The following is a 21,441-nucleotide window of genomic DNA, read 5'->3' on the forward strand; positions in this document are numbered from 1 at the left end:
ATCACAGAGATCTGTCTGCCTCTGCCTCCTGAGTGCTGGGACTAAATACGTGCACCACCACGCCCTGTTCAAAAGATGTTTTTTTGCGCTCACGTGGGTACATACACCTATGTGCAGACCTAAGGAGGACAGGGAAAGACAGAGTTCTGCTCTATCATCACTATTCAGTTTTACTCCCTTGAGCTAGGTTCTCTCACTGAACCTCAAGTTCATCAGTTGGGCTAGTTCCTAGAATTCACTGTCTCTGACCCCAGTGTTGAAGTTACAGACATTTTTGCTATGCCTGGCATTTTACGGGGATGCAGGACAATCTCCCCAACTCCTTTTCTGTTTAATTTAAATTTTACTTTATGTACATGGGTGCTTTGTCTGCATTCATGTCTGCTCACACAATATGTGTGTGCCTGGCACCCTTAAGACGCCTGACAAGAAGTCAGACATGGTGGTGCCCACCTTTAATCCCAGCACTAAGTGGAGGCAAGCAGATCTCTAAATTTGAGGCCAGCCTGGTTTAAGAGCAAGTTCCAGGACAGCCAGGGCTACATAGAGAAACTGTGCTTCAAAAAGAAAAAAAAAAAAGTATATAAAAATTCAGACATGATTCAAAAATAACAATAAAAACCCACAACTGAAGCCGAATGTAGTGGTATACACATCTGGTCTCAACTACTTGAGAGGCTAAGGCAAGAGAACCAGTTAAAACCAGATCAAGATGGGCTTGTGGAGCCTGCCCCTCCTGTCCGCAGTTGACCCACTCTGTGTCCCTAGCTTCAGAATCTCCGGGTGCTAGCCACGGGAGCATGCGATGGCTTCGCTGTCTCTGTGCCTACTTAAAGATAGGACTTTTGATTGAATTAAAAAAAAAAAATTCTGGAGTGGTTTGCATGCCTGTAGTTGTAGGTCAGGCTGGGCTGTCTAAAATAAAGCAAAACAAAACAAAATTTGCCAGCATTCTGCCGCAGCAACAATGGCAAGTTAGGGAGTGCCGTGGCAAGCTACAGGTGGGGAAGAACAGCACATTTCTGAATGGAAATGGAATTGGAAGGACAGTGCTAAGAAGGACTCTGCCTTGTCCCTGTACCCTACCCATTAACGCTGTTCTTGGAGGTTGGAATTCCCTCTTGGTAAGTTCTGGGATAGAAAAGGGGAATGCGAACCTTAGGAGAAGCTGTCTTAGCAGCAGTGGGTCTGATCACAAGAAGCAACTTCCATTTGGTGGTTTTCTTTTTCTTGAACAGTCTGTGTAGGTGGCACATGCATTTACTCCCAACACTCGGGATGTTAGCTGCCAGGAGATCATCTACAACTCTGTGTACCTTCAGCCATTAAAAAAAAAAATGCCCTGACAAGTTTTGATAAACTAACTAGCTAAAGGAGGCTTTCCTAGCCGGGCGGTAGTAGTACACGCCTTTAATCCCTGCACTTGGGAGGCAGCAGCAGGAGGATCTCTGTGAGTTCGAGACCAGCCTGGCCTACAAGAGCTAGTACCAGGACAGGTTCCAAAGTTATAGAGGAAACACTGTCTCAAAAATAAATAAATAAATAAATAAATAAATAAATAAATAAATAAAAGGAGGGTTGAGAGGAATAAGACTATAGATGACTGCCTGGCATGCATGAAGCCCTAGATTAAGCCTCATCATACATAAAACCAAGTGTGGTGGCCCACACATTCAACTGAAGCAGAAGAATCTGCTGTTCAAGTGTTAAGGTCAAGTCTGAATTACATGAAACTAAACAAAAAGACTGTAAGTATAGTTCAGTGTAGATTTCTTCCCTAACATCGGTGAGATCCTGGGCTCAATCTCTAATACTGAAAAAAAAGAAAAATATCTAAGTGACAACAGCTCAGAAACCAGGATCAAGTTATCCTAAATAACTTTTGACCACAAAAAAAAAAAATTTATTTACTTTCTTACTTACTATGTATGTTTTTGAGACAAGGTCTCTTTATAAAGGGTAGACTCTAACTCAGCCGCCATGACACCAGGATTACAACTTGACTCTTCCACACCCACTTAAGTTTACAGAAACTGACAGTCACCAAAAAAGAAAGTCAAAAATCAATGTGTTTACAAAATGCATAGGTGAGGGCTGAAGAGATGGCTCAGAGGTTAAGAGCATTGCCTGCTCTTCCAAAGGTCCCGAGTTCAATTCGCAACCATTTGTAATGGGGTCTGGTGCCCTCTTCTGGCCTGCAGGCATACACACAGACAGAATATTGTATATATAATAAATAAATATTTAAAAAAAAAGAAAAAAAAACAAAATGCATAGGTGGAGGAGGATAGGAGGTGTGGGGGGGGGGGAGGCTAGGTAGATAAGAGAATAGTGGGAATATATGAGATTAGATGCAGTCCTTCTCAAATTCTGAGCCTGAGGGCAGGGAGGCTAGGCAGTCAAGCTAAGCTACACAGTCCAAGAATGTTATCCTTAGTTAAGAGGATGTTACGGCAGGGCTGGAGAAATGGCTCAGTGGTTAAGAGCACTGACTCCTCTTCCAGAGGACCCGGGTTCAATTCCCAGCACCCACATGGCAGCTCACAACTGTCTGAAGATCCAGTTGCAGGGGGTCTGACACCTTCACACCAATGCACATAAAATAAAGTTAAATAAATCATAAAAAAAAAATTAAAAAAAAAAAAGAGGATGTTACGGCAGATCCTGAGGTGGATAGCAAATACCTTTTACAGGGAGCTAAAGATAGGCCAAGATCATAAAACCAGATCAAAACCAGCCTATGAAAACAATATTCCTACCCCAAAGGAAACCAGGATAAAAGTAGAGTTAGTTTCTACAGATGATGTCTGGAATCTGCTGAGAATAAAAGAGAGATATAGAAACAGATGGAGATGAAAATGAGACCAAAGGAGGAAGGTTTCACTACAAAAACAGGAAATGAAGGCTTTCAGAAAAGGCATGGCTCTCCCCAAACCATTTTAACTGTGGAGTTCCTACTTTCTCACCAGCTCTTCTTAAAGTTCAAATTAAAGCACAATTGTTTTCCCCATGCGCTATTAAGTGGTATAAACACTGAAGAAACTGTCTTGTTTTGTTTTAGATGGTCTTGCTATGCTAGGCCTGAACTTGTGATCCTCCTACTTCAGTTTCTGGAGCTCTGGTATTAAATAGGCATGCACAACAGGCTAGTTGCTAATTTTCTTATTTTTGCCACTTTTTTCCTACTTTGTTTTCTGCGACAAGGTATCATTACATAGTCCTAGATGGCCTACAACTTGCAAGCTGCCCTTGAACTCAGAGATCTACTTGCCTCTGCCTCCCAAGTGCCAGCATTACAGGTGTGTACACCCACATCCAGAACCTTTCAATAGATCTACTAAGAGGTATTTCAGGTCTTTTAACTTGTTTATATCATATTAAAGGATAAATAAAGGGAAAATCTATCTCACAAGCTCTCCACCATGAATTTACTACATGCGTGTTAATGGCTCAACAACAACTGTTAATGTAAGTAGCCCAGAGACATATATAACACTTTGGGGTCTTCCATTCATCATAGTATTACCTTTTCTCACCATAAAAATATTACAAAGAAATATTATAGGCATCCCACTCCAAATACTCTATTTTTTCTTTCTTTCTCTCTTTTTTTTTTTTTTTTGGATTTTCGAGACAGGGTTTCTCTGTGGTTTTGGAGCCTGTCCTGGAACTAGCTCTGTAGACCAGGCTGGTCTTGAACTCACAGAGATCTGCCTGCCTTTGCCTCCCGAGTGCTGGGATTAAAGGCGTGTGCTACCACCGCCCGGCTTCCAAATACTCTAAAATCTAAAGAATTACTGGTCATTAATTCCAAAAATGATAAACTTGTCTGTTTATATAGCCTCACCCACTGCTTTTCTTCCTTGACCTATATAATACCACTACTTTTTAAAATTTGTTTTTCAGGACAGTGTTTCTCTGTGAAACAGTCCTGGCTCTCTCTACTGGAACTCACTCTGTAGATCAGGCTGGCCTCAAACTGACAAGAAATCCACCTGCCACAGCCTTCCGAGTGCTGGAATTAAAGGCAAGCGCTACCATCGCCCAACTATACTATCACTATTAAGACAAACATAATGGACTAAATAATCCACACACTATAGTGATTCTATGTTACACCAGAATCCAAGGAAGGAAAATTCCCTACAGATTTAGTCTCACTTACTGAACAAGTAACCTGGAGCTGTTGCTGCTGTTGGGGTGGTGGTGGTGTCTGTTCTTGTGCAGTTTGCTGCTGTGGCTGCTGCTGTGGGTCCCATATATGTACAGTCTGAGCCGTATTCTGGTACGTGCCTGCAACGGCCTGCACAGCCACTGGAATATGGATGTTGCCATTCATGAACTGTGCTGGAAAGAGAGAGTTTGCAAGGGTCTGCACTACCTCTTCATGGGAGTTTTTCACTACAGATGTGGCGCCCACCATCTTCTCCTTGTCATCCTCCAGCTTTACAGCTGCCAGGGCTGTGGGCGAGCCACTGACGTGGACTGCGTTGTAGGCTTCCTGGGGAATGGCAATGTGAGTAATGCTCTGCTGCTGAGGGTCCCCCCGGGGCTGGGCAGAATAAACAGGGATGGTCCAAGTTTCTCCTGTAGGGCTAGTTATGGTCCCAGTGGCACTGTACAAGTGGGCACTGTCTACTGTCAGTAAGTCTGGCCTCAAAGACACGTAACTCTGCTGCTGGCCCTGTGGGATGGCCAGCACGGTGGCCACTGGCTGCCCTGAGATGGCGTAGGACACGGTGATGGGCATGTCCACTTTGCGTTTCTTCACTGGCTGAAGGACACTGGCTGTGCCAACCCGCCGTTCTCCTTCCCTGGGTGAGCCCTGCTGGGACGGTGGCGGGGAAAGGGCACCCACGGTCTGGATTTGAATCTGCTGACCCCCAGCAAGAGACTGGCCAGCCACCAGCTGAGCCTGGATTTGTTGATGTGGGATATGTTCCTCTGGGATTTCTGCAGCCTGTATCTGCTGGGCTGCCTGCACGTGCTGCACCTGGATCTGGGCTGCTTGCAGCTGCGAGGGGCTGGGGCTCTGCAGAGACGGGGTCTGGATGGAGGGGGCTGCTGACTGCGGTGGTTGGCCCTGGATCTGCACCTGGACCTGGATAGGCTGCTCAGCAGGCTGGTGAACGGTGAACTGAGGGGAAAGTTGCTGAGCTGAGACTTGCTGTGGAGACTGCTGTACCTGCACCTGTACCTGCAGGAACAAGATTCAACAGTGAGTAAAGCAAGCAACATCCAGCTCCCAGGACCCTGTAACATGAATGAGCAAGGGGGACTACATCAGTCAAGGCTTCTGGCAGTCACAATGCCACCAAACCCATAGGAAAACTTCTTCAACATACATACAATTTACAGTAAGATATATCTACCCCTGGAAATAAGATGATTAACAGGGATCTAAGAACAAACCATTTGAACACTTTTCACTTTTAATTTTTTTTGAACATATGCCCCTTTGGTTTTTTTGCACATTTGTAGAGTGGTATAAGCATATATGTAAGTATATGTTTAAATTTTTCTTTATTAGGGTTGGAGTGTTGGCTCAGTCATTATAAGAACTGACTACACTTTCAGGATCTGGGTTCAACTCCTAGGACCCAAATGGTAACCCTCTGTAAGTGCCGTTCCAGATTTGACATGCTCTTCTGTACTCCAAGAGCATCACACATGTGGTACACAGACATACACGTATGCAAAACTATAAACATAAAATAATGTGTCAAATCTTATAAACTAAAATTTTATTATTTAAGCTGGGCATGGTGGCACATGCCTTTAATCCTCCCAAGTGGGAGGCAGAGGTAGATGGATCTCTGTGAGTTCGAGGTCAGCCTGGTCTACAAAGTGAGTTCTAGAACAGCCAAAGATACACAGAGAAACTCTGTCTCGAAAAACCAAAATAAATAGCGTGAGTTTTTTAAAAAAAAAACAAAAACAAAAAAACCCAGCAGCATCCAATTACCTGGATCAAATCTAACTCCTTCTGCAAGCCATTGTGGCACATGTTTTTAATATACCAGCACTCAGGAGGCAGAGGCAGGCAGACCTATGTGAGTTAAGAGAGGCCAGCTTGGTCTACACATGGGCACACATGCACACAAAATAATTAAAGCAGATTCTGCTATGTGTCATGGTGCACACTTGTAATTCTGCATTTGAGAAACTGATACAGGAGGACAGTGAGTTTGAGACCTAACCCCAACTAACAATAACAAAGCACATTACAACTGAATTTAACATTATTTTATAAATATAATGCTGTTGGGTTTTTTGTTGTTGTTGTTGTTTTGTTTTTTTGAGACAAGCTTTCTCTGTAGCTTTGGAACCTGTCCACCTAGCTCTTGTAGACCAGACTGGTCTCGAACTCACAGAGATCCATCCACCTGCCTCTGCCTCCCAAGTGCTGGAATTAAAGGCACACGCCACCATCGCCCAACTAATACTGGTTTTTTAAACCCAATTTTATTTGGGGGATGGAGCACTGCTGGCAGATCCCTAGAGCATGACAGTAGTAGTGCGCACCAGCACTCCCAGCCGTTTGCAGTGAAGAAAGGAGAATCAGGAGTCATGACTATACAATGAGTTCTAGCTTAACCTCTACAAGTTAAGACTGTCTCAAAAACAACAGTAACAGCAAACACATAGGCAAGAGATATTGCTCAGTTTGTTAGTTGGTAGAGTGCTTGCCTAAAATTTGCCAAGAACTGGGTACAAGGGTTTGTAATCCTAGCACTTGGGAACAGAAGTTCAAGATTATACTTGACTAAACACAGAGATTAAGACAGGAACATGTAATCCTGTCAAAAAAAACTAAACTAGTGACTGAAATACATTTGCTTTGGTAGTCTTTTATGAGAGGGGAAGAATACCTTAAAGGTAAGGTACATTGGTTGTGATAGTTCACACCTTAAGTCTTTGCACTTTGCAGACAGAGGCAGAGAAATCTTATATAGAGAAATCTTATCTCAATAAACATCACCACCACCAAGAGTAGAAACTAGCATGTATACAATAACTGTTACAACCACAAGCCAATGTTTAAATCTGATGTCACTAAGAAATAAAACGAACTAAAATTATGTTTTTAAGTATGTATGTATACAATCTTATTTAATTTTTAGAAAACTTATTAGCCCTGTGGTGGTGGTGGCACACGCCTTTAATTCCAGCACTTGGGAGGCAGAGACAAGTGGATCTCTGAGTTCAAGGCCAGTCTGGTCTACAGAGCAAGTTCTAGGACAGACGTCAAGCAACAGAGAAACCTTGTCTCAAAAAATACAAAAAAAGAATGAGGCAGAGGCAAGAGAATCTCTTGTGAGTTCAAAGTCAGCCTAGTCTACAAATGGAGTTTCAGGACAGCCAGGATTGTTACACAGAGATACTCTATGTCATAAATAAATAAATAAACAAACAAACAAAGTAAGTAAATAAATAATTAAATAAAATTATTATCATTGAGTATATGATGTGGGGAAAGGGAGATGCATAAAATTCACAGCACACACACCTGGTAGTAGGTCACCAGTTCCTAAAACTCACAACTGTTTGTAATTCCAGTTCCAGGGAAACTGATACCCTCACTTAAACATACATGTATCTAAAGTAAAATAAAACTCAACCACAATACAATGCAAAAAAAACCACAAAAAAAAAAAAAACAACAAAAACTACTTGGAGGAAACTATTTCCTCTAAAGCTCCCTCAAAAAGAAAAACCTATGCCTCAGTCAATGTATTCACTCTTCCATTCTTCCATTTTGAATAAGCATTATCGCAGCATTATCTGAGGCTAATAAGTAGAAAATGCCAACCTAGAAATCTATAGGTGACCAAGATTTTTTGTTTTTGCTTTCCAAGACAGGGTTTCTCTGTAAAAGTCCTGGCTGTCCTGGAACTCTGTAGACCAGGCTGGCCTCGAACTCACTGAGATCTACCTCCCAAGCGCTGCGATTAAAGGCGGGCAGTACTACTGCCAGCAGTGATTAAGATTTGAGATGTACACCAGATTTTAATTTTAAGGCAGGTTCCAAATGATGCCGCACTTTCCACAATGAGTCCAAACTAGTTGTCCTGTGCTTTCTGCTCAGGCTGTCACAGAAAGAAGAAAAGGCTCAGTCACATGAAACTGTCACACTCAATTCAGTGCTAGCCTCTGCTTTCTGCATTGTTCAAGCTCTCTGAAGCAAACATCAAATACCTGCAGATTTCATAAGTTTACAGTGACTAAAGAGAGCACCAACAATAGGAAAGATTCTCCATGTTAGGAAAACAATCTCCGCAATATTTCTTTTCTTCTTCTTCGTTTTTTTTTTTTGTCGGGGGGGGGGGGGGTGAGACAGGGTTTCTTTGTAGTTTTGGAGCCTGTCCTGGAACTTGCTCTGTAGCTCAGGCTGGCCTCAAACTCACAGAGATCTGCCTGCCTAAGCTTCCCAAGTGCTGGGATTAAAGTCGTGCACCGCCACCATCACCCAGCAACTTCCAACATTTCTAACATTTGTATAGGTATATTTTAACTAACCAAAATTGTGAGGAAAAATATAAAGTTTATTTATAGGCTCCAACTTAGTATTTCCTCTTACCTGAACCTGCTGTGGCTGCTGAACCTGGATTTGCTGTTCTTGCTGAGTTTGTGGTTGAACACTGGTTGTGACTGGACAAGCAAGTTCAAGCAAAGACCCAGCCACTTCAGTACTGTCTGTGTATATGCAGTTCCCACCCTGTTGGTACACCATGGTGGTGGTGGCAGTCTGCTGGAACTCTTGAAGAGCTTCTGGTCCCTTAGACGCCAGTGAGTCCAGAAATTCCTTCATCCTGTGTTGGGGGACAGACCTTGCCTTCACTCGGATGTACTCTTCAAATGAGATGGTATTCTCCAGAGAATTATTCATATTGCAGAGTCCTTAGGGTTCCTAAAATTAAAATGGACAGTCAGTATTTTGCTACTGTTAGCATACTGTTTATTTTTTACATTAATTTATTAGGAGTGGGCATGCACATGCCAATGCATGCGTGTGGAGGTCAGAGGACAACCCACTTGAGTTGGTTCTCTCTTTCCACCACGTGGGACTCAAGGATCAAACTCAAGTCATCAGGCTTGGCAACAGGTGGCTTTATCTGTTGAGCCATCTTACCAACCCTATTGTTTGTATATCTTGAAAACCTGAAATTCAGAGACAATTACTCTGATAATGAGAATGGAATGTGTGTGTATTTCAAAGCAAAGTTTTATTATACCATCTTCCCCCTCCCCAAAAATAAACTGTAGGACGTTTTGGTTTTTTGTTTTGAGACAGGATTTCTCTGTGTAGCTTTGGCTGTCCTGGAACTCACTCTGTAGACCAGGCTGGCCTTGGACTCAGAGATCCACCTGTCCCTGCCTCTAGAATGCTGGGATTATTAAAGGCATGCGCCACCAACACCCGGCAGGATTTCTTTTTTAAAGATAGGAGCTCACTATGAACCTTTGGCTAACCTGCAATTGCTATGTTAAGCAGGCTGGTAAGCCCACAGAAATGTATCTGCATCTGCCTTGAAAGTTCTATGCCCGGCTCTGTGGGGGTATTTTAATGTTTACATTTCTCATTGGTCTTATCATTAGGAGTATGTGTACAAGATAATGTATGGGCACACATGACATGTGTATAAAATCAGAGACAAATAAAGTTCACAGTAAGTGCCACTCCAATGCTGTGACGTATAGTAGAATTATTTATGTATGCCATCTATCAAGACCTCAGAGACAGGGGCATGCTGCTTATCTCCCACTAGTAACACCAGAAATCGCTGGTGGCGCACACCTTTAATCCCAGCACTCAGGAGGTAGAAGCAGTCATTCTTTGAGTTTGAGGCCAGCCTGGTCTACACAGTGAGCTTCATGGCATCTAGGACTGTCACACAGAGAAAAAAAAAAAAAACAAAAAACAAAAACACATAAAAGAAACACCAAAAATCTGCTGGATTTAGGGGTGCACTCCTTGTTCACCTATACACATGTAATCCCAGTACATGGCAGGCTGAAGCAAGAGTACCCCAAGCCGAAGGCCAGAAGGCACTCCATGCTACATATACCAAGACACCACTAAGAAAAGAGCAAAGGAAAGAAAAAAGGAAAGACCAACAATCTCATTTTGCTATATACTGCTCACATTCTTTGGCAACTTGGCTAAAAACATTTAAAAATAAGGCTCTAGAGCCCTATTACTTAATTTCATATTGCACCTTGACATCAACTGTGTTAACTCTAGGCAAACCAGTTAACTTCAGTTTTCTTCTATTAAACAGGAATAAAATAGCACTTACCTCAGAGTCAACATGAAAGAGAGAATATGTGTATGTGTAAGGCTTGGAAAAATACTTGAGAAACAGGCAGCACTAGGGAGGCAGAGGCAGGACTAATTTTATTAAAATAACTTTAAGTGGGGCTGGTGAGATGGCTCAGTGGTTAAGAGCACCTTCTTGCAGAGGACCAGGGTTCAATTCCCAGTATCCACACAACATCTCACAAGCACCTGTAACTCCAATTCAAAGGAATCTGACAACTTCTTCTGGCCTCTGTGGTAGCAGGAATGCATGTGGTACATGGAGGCAAAACACCCTATCCACATAAAATAAAACAGATAAATCTAAAATAAATTAGAAGGAACTGAAATAGTAACTTAAGTAACTTAAATATTTAAGTCACTACTACTAAAATTCAGAAATCGATTTTGCACATTTTTTCATCAAGTATCTAAGACAAAAATAACCTGGGGCCAGGAAGGGCCTATAATTCAAGCACTGAGGAGGCCAAATCAGGATCATGAGTTTAAGGCCAGCTTGAGCTACATCATTCGACTTTGTCTCAGAAAAAAAAAAAAAAAAAAGGTATGGAGATGCAGCTCAGTTGGTAGAGTGTTTGCCTGCCTAGCACACACAAAGCCCCAGGTTTAGTCCCTAACACTACAACAACAACAACAACAAAAGAACAAAAAAGAAAAGGGCATTAAGTTTCAGGTCTGTAACTTCAGCATTCAGAAGAGGGAGTCCAGAAAACCAGAAGTTCAAGGTCATCTATCTGCAAGGTGGCAAAAGCAACTGATAAGACTTTCAAAACAAAAGGGCCATCAAGGGCTCAAGAGTAAAAACACTTTCATTCAAGACCTGTGACCTAAGCTTAACCCTTACAACATATATTATGGAAGAAAGGAACCAACTCCCACAACTGCCCTCTGACCTCCATACATGTGTCCTGGTACACACAAACACACATGCGATGAATGATGGGTGTTAAGAAAGTTTAAAAACAAGCCAACAAGAACAAAAAGCACGATGATCTATGGACACTAAATTGACTGTCAACACAGCTTCTGCAGTATCCTTTTAGGCAGCCCCATCTCCCCATCCCCCCCGCCAAAAAAAGACTCTCAGTTGATCTCAAATGTCTGGAAAAGTGATTTATTCCCCTGAGCCATAGGCAAGAAACACTAGTCTCACTACTACTAACATGCTCCACCTATGCTGCAGAACTCAGGCTAGTGGGCAATCATCAACTTCCTTTCACCTGACTCTGAAACTACTGGCAGACAAAACTGTCCTACTCCTCTCTACACAGTCCACATATGGCAGGTGCTTACATACTTTGTACATTTATAATTCAAGGTCTAGCAAAAGAATTAAAGAGTCTTCTGCGGCTAGAGAGAAGGCCGAGTAACACTTGCTGCTCTTCCAGAGGATGCAGGTTCAAATCCCAGTACTCACATCAAGAGGCTTGGGCTGTAGAGATGGCTCAGTGGTTAAGAGCACTGGCTGCTCTTCCAAAGGTCCTGAGTTCAATTCCCAGCAACCACATGGTGGCTCACAACCATCTGCAATAAGATCTGGCGCCCTCTTCTGGTGTGCGGGCATACATGGAGGCATAATGTTGTATACATAATAAATAAATCTTAAAAAAAAAAAAAAGCTTACAACAGCCTGTAACTCCAGCTTCAGGGGATTCCGTGCTATCTTCTGACTAATCAACACTGGCAGAAACATATACACACGAATAAAATTTAAAATATTCTTTCTAATTTTTTTCCCCTTTTCTCTCCTTTTTTGTTTTTTTGAGACAGGGTTCTCTGTGTAGCTCTAAAGCCTGTCCTAGAACTTACTCTGTAGACTAGGCTGGCCTCAAACTCACAGTGATCTGCCTCCTGAGTGCTGGGATTAAAGGCATGGGCCACTACAGCCCAGCAAGATAATCTTTTTTTTTAATATTTATTTATTTATTTATTATGTATACAATAATCTATCTGTATGTATGTCTGCAGGCCAGAAGAGGGCACCAGACAGATGGTTGTGAGCCACCATGTGGTTGCTGGGAATTGAACTCAGAACCTTTGAAAGAGCAGGCAATGCTCTTTTTTTTTTTTTTTTTTTTTTTTTGATTTTTCGAGACAGGGTTTCTCAGTAGCTTTTTGGTTCCTGTCCTGGAACTAGCTCTTGTAGACCAGGCTGGCCTCGAACTCACAGAGATCCGCCTGCCTCTGCCTCCCGAGTGCTGGGATTAAAGGCGTGCGCCACCACCGCCAGGTGCAGGCAATCCTCTTAACCACTGAGCCATCTCTCCAGCCCCCAGCAAGATAATCTTATATCCCTAGTTGGCTTGGAATTTGCTATGTGAACCAGGCTGGCACTGAACTCAGAGATACTCTAGCATCTGCCTCCCTTTTACATGAGATTAAAATGTGTACCACCACGCCCAGCTTCATTAGATTCAAAGTAGGTTTTCAGTGAGTGACCCAAAATTACTGACTCACTCTACAGACACAGAATGTATCAAGCCTCCAATTTTCTTAAGAAGATGGCTCTCATAATAAAGACCAAATAGCAAGGCTGGCATGTTGGTAAAGTGCTTGCTTGTCTTTTAGGCCAAAGCTACAGGGTTCAATCTCAAAAACTTCCTAAATTAGATATAGTGGTACATTAGGGAGATGTAATACAGGAAGAACAAGGTCATCCTCAGCTACAAAAAATTTGGGATACAGGAAACCTTGACTCAAAAATACTCAGTATCTCATAGTGGCATTGCACTCAGAAGGCAGAAATGGCAGATCTCTGTGAGTTCCAGGGCAACACAGAGAAACACTGTCTTGAAAAACCAACCAACTTTCTGAGGCTGAAGAGATGGTTCAGAAGTAAAGAACACTGGCTGCTCTTCCAGAGGTCCTGAGTTCAATTCTCAACAACCACATGGTGGCTCACAACCATCTACAATGTGTTTCGGTGCCCTCTTCTGGCATGCAGTGCAGGCAGAACATTATAGGCAGAATAAATAAATTAATCTTAAAAATAAAAACCAACCAACCAACCAACAAAACAAACCCCTCAACATCTCAATATTATAAATTTCCTAACATGCAGGACTCTTATCCATTACAAACACCCTTCTGCTCTAAAGGAGACTAAAGTGAGATTACATGAGAACATATTCACATGTCGTCTACAATGCTGGTACATATTTCAGTTTTTCCAACTCCATTACAAAGGGGATATTGTTTAAAATAGGATATTTGGATCCCCAATTATACAGGGACAGGAAAATAGCTTAGTAGATAAAGGCACTTGCCACCATGCCTCAAACGCCTGAGTTTAAGTCTTCAACTCTTAGGAACTATACAAGGGTAGGAGGAGAGACCCAACTCCTACAAGTTGTCCTGTTACCTCAACATGCAAGCAAGCTATGGTGCACTAATTCCTGTACGTAACTATGTGAGACACACACACAAAGTTCAGATAGCTAAAAGGAAGCTGCCTGGAAATTTTAGAACTGAGTTGACAGGCATGAGAACAGTTTCAAGTTTCAGGTCAGTACAGTCTATATAGTGAGTTCCACCAACTTTGTGCTATGCGACATACAAGATCCTATCTCAAAAACACAGGTGGGGGCTGGAGAGATGGCTCAGTGGTTAAGAGCATTGCCTGCTCTTCCAAAGGTCCAGAGTTCAATTCCCGGCAACCACATGGTGGCTCACAAACATCTGTAATGAGGTCTGATGCCCTCTTCTGGACTGCAGTCATACACAGACAGAATATTGTATGCATAATAAATAAATATTAAAAAAAATACACAGGTGGGTGCTGGAGAGATGGTCCAGAGGTTAACAGCACTGGCCACTCTTCCAAAGAGCCTGAGTTCAATTTCTAGCAACCACATGGTAGCTAACAACAATCTGCAATGATATCTGGTGTCTGGTACCCCCTTCTAGCATGCAAGCATACATTCAGGCAGAACAATGTATACATTATAAATGAATAAATCTTAAAAAAAAAAAAAACAACTGAACAGGTACTGGGAAAATGGTTCAATCAACAAATACAAACATGAATACCTGAGTTCAATTCCTAGTTGAGCACTGCAGCATGAGACTGTAATCTAAGCACTGGGGAGGCAGAGACAGGTAGATCCCTCAGGCTTGCAAAACAAACCAATGGTTTGTTCACTGGTTCAATGGTTCTCAATCTTCCTAATGTTGCAACTTTTTAATACAGTTCCTCATGTTGTGGTGAACTCCAACCATAAAATTATTTTCATTGGTACTTTATAACTGTAATTTTGCTAGTATTATGAACCATAATATAAAATAAATGTCTGTGTTTTCTGATGGTTTTGGGGTCATTCGACATCCACCCCAAGGAGTCAAGTTAAATAGGTCATCTCTGTAATACAGGAGGCCGTGTCATAAACTAAGGAGTGACTAAAAGGTCCCAACGCTAAAACTCTGGCCTCCCACAAATACATGAACCAGGACACATACGCATGAGTATGTACACACACACCAAAACCAACAACGAAAAAGTAAATAGAAGGCTGAGGAAATGGCTCAATTGTTAAAGAACTTGCCCACAATAGCCTAGCCATGAGTTCGAGGTTCAATGAGAGCTCCTATTCCAAAAAATAAGGTGGAGAGTGAAGAAGGCCACATTATACCAACCTCTGGCCTCCACACACACAGGCACTATTAGTAGTACACATATCTAATCCAAGCACATAGATATCTGCTATGAGTTTGAAGCCAGAAAGACCTTGTGCAAAGGAACAAAAACAATAAAAAGGAGTCCTAGAACATAAACTTGGTCTGAAACAGGGATTACAGGTGTTTGCTACCACTCCCTGGTTGTTCACTGATTCTTTACAAATTTTAAGCATTTACAACCTAAGATTTGAGTCATCTGAATAACTTCTCACTTTCTCAATTTGCTGGAAATTGAACCTGGTCTTCTAAAAGAACCAATGCTCTTCAATGCTGAATCCACAGTAAAACTCTGCAGTGGTCTAAGCTTAGAATCAGCTAACACCATGTGGTACGTCAAGTATAAGTCAAAGCACATTTGAGAGTAAGCTCAACTTGAAACTCCCTACAAGTCTATAAAATCAGCGAACTAGCAGGGCAAGGTGGTATACATCTTTAATACCAACACTCAGAAGACAGAGGCAGGAGGATCTGAGTTTGAGGTCAGCCTGGTCTCCAGAGCAAGTTCCAGTACAGCCAAAGCTACAGAGAAACCACCTCGAAAAAAAATATACAAAAACAAAACAAAACAGGGCTAGAGAGAAGGCTCAGCGGTTAAGAGCACTACCTGCTCTCCCAGAGATCCTGAGTTCAATTCCCAGCAACCACATGGTGGCTCACAATCTGTAATGGGATCTGATGCCCTTTTCTGGCATGCATAAAGACAGAGCATTCATGTACATAAAATATATAAATAAAAAAATCTTTTTAAAAAATAGAATAAAATAAAACAAAGACCCAAAGGAAGCTAAAACATTTTAACAAATGGATTCAATGGAGAACTTTATTTTTAAAACTTTCATTATGCAGCTGGGCGTAGTGGTGCACACCTTTAATCCCAGTCTCAGCACTCTTGAGGGAGAGGCAGGAGTTAAAGGCCAGCCTGGTCTGAGTTCCAGAATTGCCAGGGCTGCTATACACAGAGATCTTGTCTCGAAAAAAACAAAAAGAGAAAAAAAAAATTACATGTATGTAGTGGGTATTCGCTCCACCGTGGGCTATCTGGCCCGACATAGGCAGTGCTTCTCGTCTGCCTACAGGTGACCTCTTATAATAAAGGAGGGAAGGTGGTCATGCTCTCTTGCTCCCTTGGGTGAAGACTAAATCAGGCAACATGAAGCAGTGTGCAATCAGTCCCCAGTTTTCAAAGGACTCTGCATATCCTGTATTCATGAATGTATTTCCCCTTTCATATCGTAATAAATCCTTGATACCCCTTAAACAGACACACATGGATTTCTCTTAACAACATGTATTTGTGTGTGTATACCTGCATGTGTGTAGAGGTCAAAGGATAATCCATTGGGGTCTGATCTCTACCATTCGGGTCCTGGGGATTAATAAGTATTGTGATTGGTAACAAGTGCCTGTATCTGCTGAGCCATTCCCAATGCAGAACTCAAAATTTTTACTTAAAAAAGTTACTTTGAACGAACTTTCCAAACCTGCAAATTGTTATAGAAAGCACAGCTAGTTTTCATTTCTTATCCTTATAACCTGCAAACTTGAAACTATCCATTACAGTTCAATATCCCAATAAACAAAAGTTCAAACTAGCTTCAACCTGATACACAAATGCTGCTTTGGAAAACAACCTTATAGCAAATTTTTCAAAGAGTTCATGTGCTATACACAACACACACTTTTGAGACAAGCTACAACTCACAATGTAGACCATGCTGGCCATAGAACTCAGAGATCCTTCTGCCTCTGCCTCCTAAGTGTTGGAAGTTCTGGGATTAAAGGCGTGTGCTATCATGCCCAGATTCCTAAATATTTAAAAGTTCTCTCTACCATGTCATTCACTTGTAATGTTGTCTTCTGTGTATTTTTTTTAAAGTGGGGCTGGGAGTCAAACACAAGGCCTTACACATAATAAGGAAGTACTCTACCACTGATAGAGCTTTAGCTCCTAAGAGTACTTTAAAACAATACTGTGAGCCAGGTTTAGTTGTGCCCACACTGAATCTGAACCATTTCTATGAAAAGACAACCCAAGTTCCCTCAGTCTTGCCTCTTTTTTGAGACCCAAACCTCTCTCAAATACCTACTCTAAGAATGTAGACTATAAGAATGGTTCTCATAGCTTAATCTGATTTAAAAACTGCATTTTCATATGTTAAAAAGACTAATTTTAAGTTGTTCATATTTGATCTAAATAAGGTAAACAGAAACTGTCAAGGAAGCAAAATGGAAAACCTACTTCTTTTTTTGTTTTTGGGGGTTTTGGGGTTTTGTTTTTTTTGAGAAACGGTTTCTCTGTAACTTTGGAGCCTGTCCTGGAACTAGCTCTTGTAGACCAGGCTGGCCTCAAACTCACAGAGATCTGCCTGCCTCTGCCTCCTGAGTGCTGGGATTAAAGGTGTGCGCCACTATCTCCGCCTGGATTCCTACTTCTATTCTTACAGATACTAACCCACTATAAAGTTTGTCAAAGAAATTATTGCCTGGGGCCACTCATTCATCCCATGCCTTTTCTTAGAAATCCCAGATTTGCCAGGCTGTGGTGGCGCACACCTTTGATCCCAGCATGAGCTCGGGGGCAGAGGGTGGCTCTGCCGGATCTCTGTGAGTTCAAGGCCAGCCTGGTCTACAAGAGCTAGCTCCAGGACTGACTCCAAAGCTACAGAGAAACCCTGTCTCGAAAAATAATAATAATAATAATAAAATAAAGAATAAAAAAAAATCAACACATAGTCAACTAAGAATTTAAAATCCGTATTTTTAGTCAAATACTGATAGGCTGTTAATTGACTAGTAAAGTTGAAAATAGTAGCACTGATATCTATAAACTAGAAGCAATTTAAATGTTTACTAGCATGGGATAGAAAATTATGGAATATCAACAGAATAATACAGAAACAGACTTCAAGCAGAAGACAGTAATAAAGTAAGTTTGGGAGGCAGAGATGAGACAGGTGGATCTCCGTGAGTTCAGAGCCAGCCTGGTCTACATGGTAAACACTGCAGAACAGCCAAAGGTGCACAGTGAGATCCTGTCTCGAAAACAATAATAATCATCATAAAGCAAGACTGCCTGTGTACGTACGGATTGAAAAAAAGAAAAAAAAACTATGTTTATGGATACAGAGATGGTAAATATAAAGACAAAAGACAAGATTATCAAGCTGAAGAAATGGTTTAGCAGTAGTCAAGCACACTGGCTGCTCTTCCAGAGGCCCTGGGTTTGATTCCTGGCACCCCAATAGCAGCTCACAATTGTCTCTAACTCCAGGCCCAGGCGATCAAACACCCTACCCTATTCTGGTTCTGAGGGTACCGCATATACATAGTGCATGACATATATGCATACTAAACACCCATACACATTAAAAAATAAAGTTATCTCCAAGAACTGAGATGCTATGAGGAGGAACAGATCAGGGATGAAGGCATTCTATTTCTTCGATGTAGTTACACTAATCTGATCTGTAAACAGTGTCTACATATTCCACAACCTTAAGGGAGGGTGCTGTGGTGTGCTTGTCTAGCATGTACAAAGCCCATGGTTTGATCTCCCATCCACACAGAATGAGTTTGGTGGCAGCATATTTATAATCTCAGCACCTGGGAGGCAGAGGCAAGAGGATCAGAAGTTCAAGATCATGTTCCACAGCAACAAGCCAACCCAAAATTCCTAAAACCCATCTCAAAAGAGAAAAAGATCAGCCTTCTAAGTGGGTCCAAAGAACCATTCCTTTTCCCCATTGAAGAAAGCAAAAATGTACATCTTTTTCTTCATGCAGCCAAGTCAGTTTAATACAACAAATCACAACTCAGAGCTGGAGAAGTCGCTTAGTGGTGAAGTGCATGCTTAGCATGTGCAAAACTCTAGGATCAATCCTCTGCACCAAGTAACAAAAACAAAAACCTGCTAAAAACAGAAATCATAATCAAATATTAGAGGGGAAAATACTGACGCTCAGAGGACTTACACCTGGAACTAAATGCAGGCAAGCAAAGAAAAGGTGTTCGTGTAACACCTCATTCTGAGGCCAACTCAGAAACAGATACTCACAGATAAAGCAGAGGAGTGAGAAGCATGGCACATCAAGCACAAACCACTACTGACTAAGCATGCAAGCTTACGGGAAAATATCCTTGATTCTGTAGCTGTTATAAAAGAGGACAGCCACACCCAAAGTCCCTAAAGGGGCTTTGATTTATGTTGTTTCTGTTTTTTCAAGCAACTCAAATTCACAGTAAAATTCAACAACTTTTTGAGTTTTAGTTTGGAGACACAACATCAACACTAGCTTTTGCAAGGAGATATGGAACTGTTTAAGTTCTTGGAGAAGTATAAAAGCTTATCCCAGAGAACTAAAAGTTATCAGGTAAATATTAGTTCATGGAAACATGTTTGAAAAAAATGTAGATAATCCAGAATAAGCAAGCTTAAAAGGTATAAAAAGTTTATAACTACATTCTCAAAAAAACCTCACTTTTTTTTTCTTTTCTTTTCAACCATTTAGGTTCTTAGTTGATGCTTTGCAATGTAATCCTACATGTTCAGTTGACGTAGATTTTAAAGGCCCACTGTCCAAGGAACAGTTTCCCACATCTGCAGTTTTCTAGCAGCTTGCGGTTTCTAGCGGACAACACCGAGAATGAATGACAGGATTTGTAGTTTCAGTATCATCAAGGGGGTGGGGGTAACGGACTGCACACATACTTCCAGCATATGAATGATTTTAACTCACCAGTCACCATGTTGCATGTATGTCTGCTGCTTGTCCTGAGTTCTTAAGACTTCTAACATTCTGAAGAAGATAGAACAAAGAAGTTCCTTCCATCCTCAGCCTCTTTTTAAGTTTTAATTTTGTTCTTAAAAAAATAGTTTATTAAAAAGAAACATTACTACCAAATTTGATTACTTTTAGCTTGCTTTTCTTCAAGCTTAGTGGATCAAACTGTATAATAAACTAGATGTTTTGTGCTAGAAAAAAAGAGATGCATCTTTTTCCATATTTCTCTTTCACAAACCTAGATTTCCTTGACACCAGATCATGGTGCTGGGACAAAAAAAAAAAAAAAAACTGGGAAGGACTTAAGTCACTTGATTTCTGTAGTGACAGGGGAAGATTTTAGAAATTTCTGCTGGATACTTTAGAAAATACAAAGAAAAAAAGCAAATCATTGATCAAGTTTATCAACATTAAGAACCGGCCCTTATTCGGAACAGAAAAGCAAGCCCCTCCCACCCATGCGGGGGCGTGGGGGGGGAGTAGCATTTAAGGATTTAAAGCGGAATTTTAAAGCTTGGAGAGTTTGGTACCACACACATTAGAGGATCTCTTTCCGGAGCGCACAGAGGTGACGTGTATCAACTGCGCTTATGGACGAATTGATTTCTCATAGAAGAAAAAGCAGGCACTAACGAAGGGCCTTGCAGTGTTAAATTAACCTTCTCTCCTCGTCACAAAGCACCAGTACAAGGTGAAAAAACCCAAGGGGACCCAATGCCCTCTCTGGCCAATAGGACTCCGTTTCCGAAGCAGGGTAGCACCCTCCCCAAGCACCCACCCAGTACGTGGGCCTCCCTTAAATGACAGCATTCTTCAGTTAGTACGAGCAATCTTGTCTGCCTCGCAGAGGAAAAGGAGCCGCAAGCCAGACAGCAAAGCCGCTAGGTTTCTCTGCGGACCTAGGCCACCGCTGCCCCGGACGTCACCAGAGCAGGAAGGGCCCAACCCTCCACGTTCCCCACGCAGCGAGTCGCTCGTCCGCCAGGCTGCCGGCCCTCCGCTCGGAGGGGGCGTCCGGCACGCACTCGGGACGGCGCGACCAACCAACAGCAGGGCGCGCGCCGCACAACCGGGGGGTCGCGGAGAGGCGCGCGCCCCGGAAGCCGCTCTATTCCACGGGCCACAGCTGAGAGCCAACGGGGACGCGCACGTCGAGCGGCAACGCGCAACGGGAGGACCGCACAGCGCGCGCGTTACCGCGCGCAAAAAACAGGCTCGTGCGCGCGCGCCCCGAGGCGCGCGCCCCTGCGCCGCGCCCACCCGGAGCCCGGGCACTCCCCTCCCCCACCGGCGGGGCGGAGGCGCGCGAGCCGAGGGCCAGTCTCCGTTCCCCGGCCGGTCCGAGGTCGCTGAGGCCCAGCGGCGGCGGCCCGCCCGCCCCCGCCCGCCGTTGTGTGGTGTGGGCCTGCTGCCCCAGTGCCACAGCCTGGCTGCGTTCCCGCCACCACCAGAGCCCTCACCCGGCGACGCCACCGCCGCCGCTGCCTCCGCTCTACCCGCCGGCCCCGCTTCACCGCCCGGGGCCTCGGTTCTGCCGTCGCTGATCCAAGACCGACAGGATTTTCTCCTCACAGCTCCCTGGGCGCCATCTTACATTCAACCCTCACAACCAATGGGAACTGAGTACACCTCTCGCGAGAATGGAAGCAGCGGCTCCCGCGAGAG

The 21,441-nt window shown here is 42.8% G+C and overlaps 1 protein-coding gene across 3 annotated transcripts in view; it reads right to left on the reverse strand.

The window, feature by feature from the left end:
• Window positions 1-21,401, reverse strand: part of Qrich1 (glutamine rich 1) — a 41,067-nt gene extending 19,666 nt beyond the window's left edge. Inside the window, exons 1-4 of one of the 3 annotated variants that reach the window (XM_041676872.1) lie at window positions 21,237-21,401; window positions 19,732-19,791; window positions 8,582-8,911; window positions 4,166-5,197 (exon numbers count right to left, since the gene is read on the reverse strand). In XM_041676872.1, the coding sequence (XP_041532806.1) occupies window positions 4,166-5,197; window positions 8,582-8,890 (1,341 nt within the window). In that variant the 5' untranslated portion in view covers window positions 8,891-8,911; window positions 19,732-19,791; window positions 21,237-21,401. Of the gene's footprint in view, window positions 1-4,165; window positions 5,198-8,581; window positions 8,912-19,731; window positions 19,792-20,554; window positions 20,911-21,236 lie in introns of those variants that run through there. The other 2 variants (XM_041676875.1, XM_041676873.1) reach the window with 2 other exon arrangements.
• Window positions 21,402-21,441: the final 40 nt, after the last annotated feature.

This window comes from Microtus oregoni, unplaced genomic scaffold (genome assembly GCF_018167655.1).
Source record: "Microtus oregoni isolate MIOR12 unplaced genomic scaffold, Mior012 000028F_ref0000031, whole genome shotgun sequence".
NCBI lineage: Eukaryota > Metazoa > Chordata > Mammalia > Rodentia > Cricetidae > Microtus > Microtus oregoni.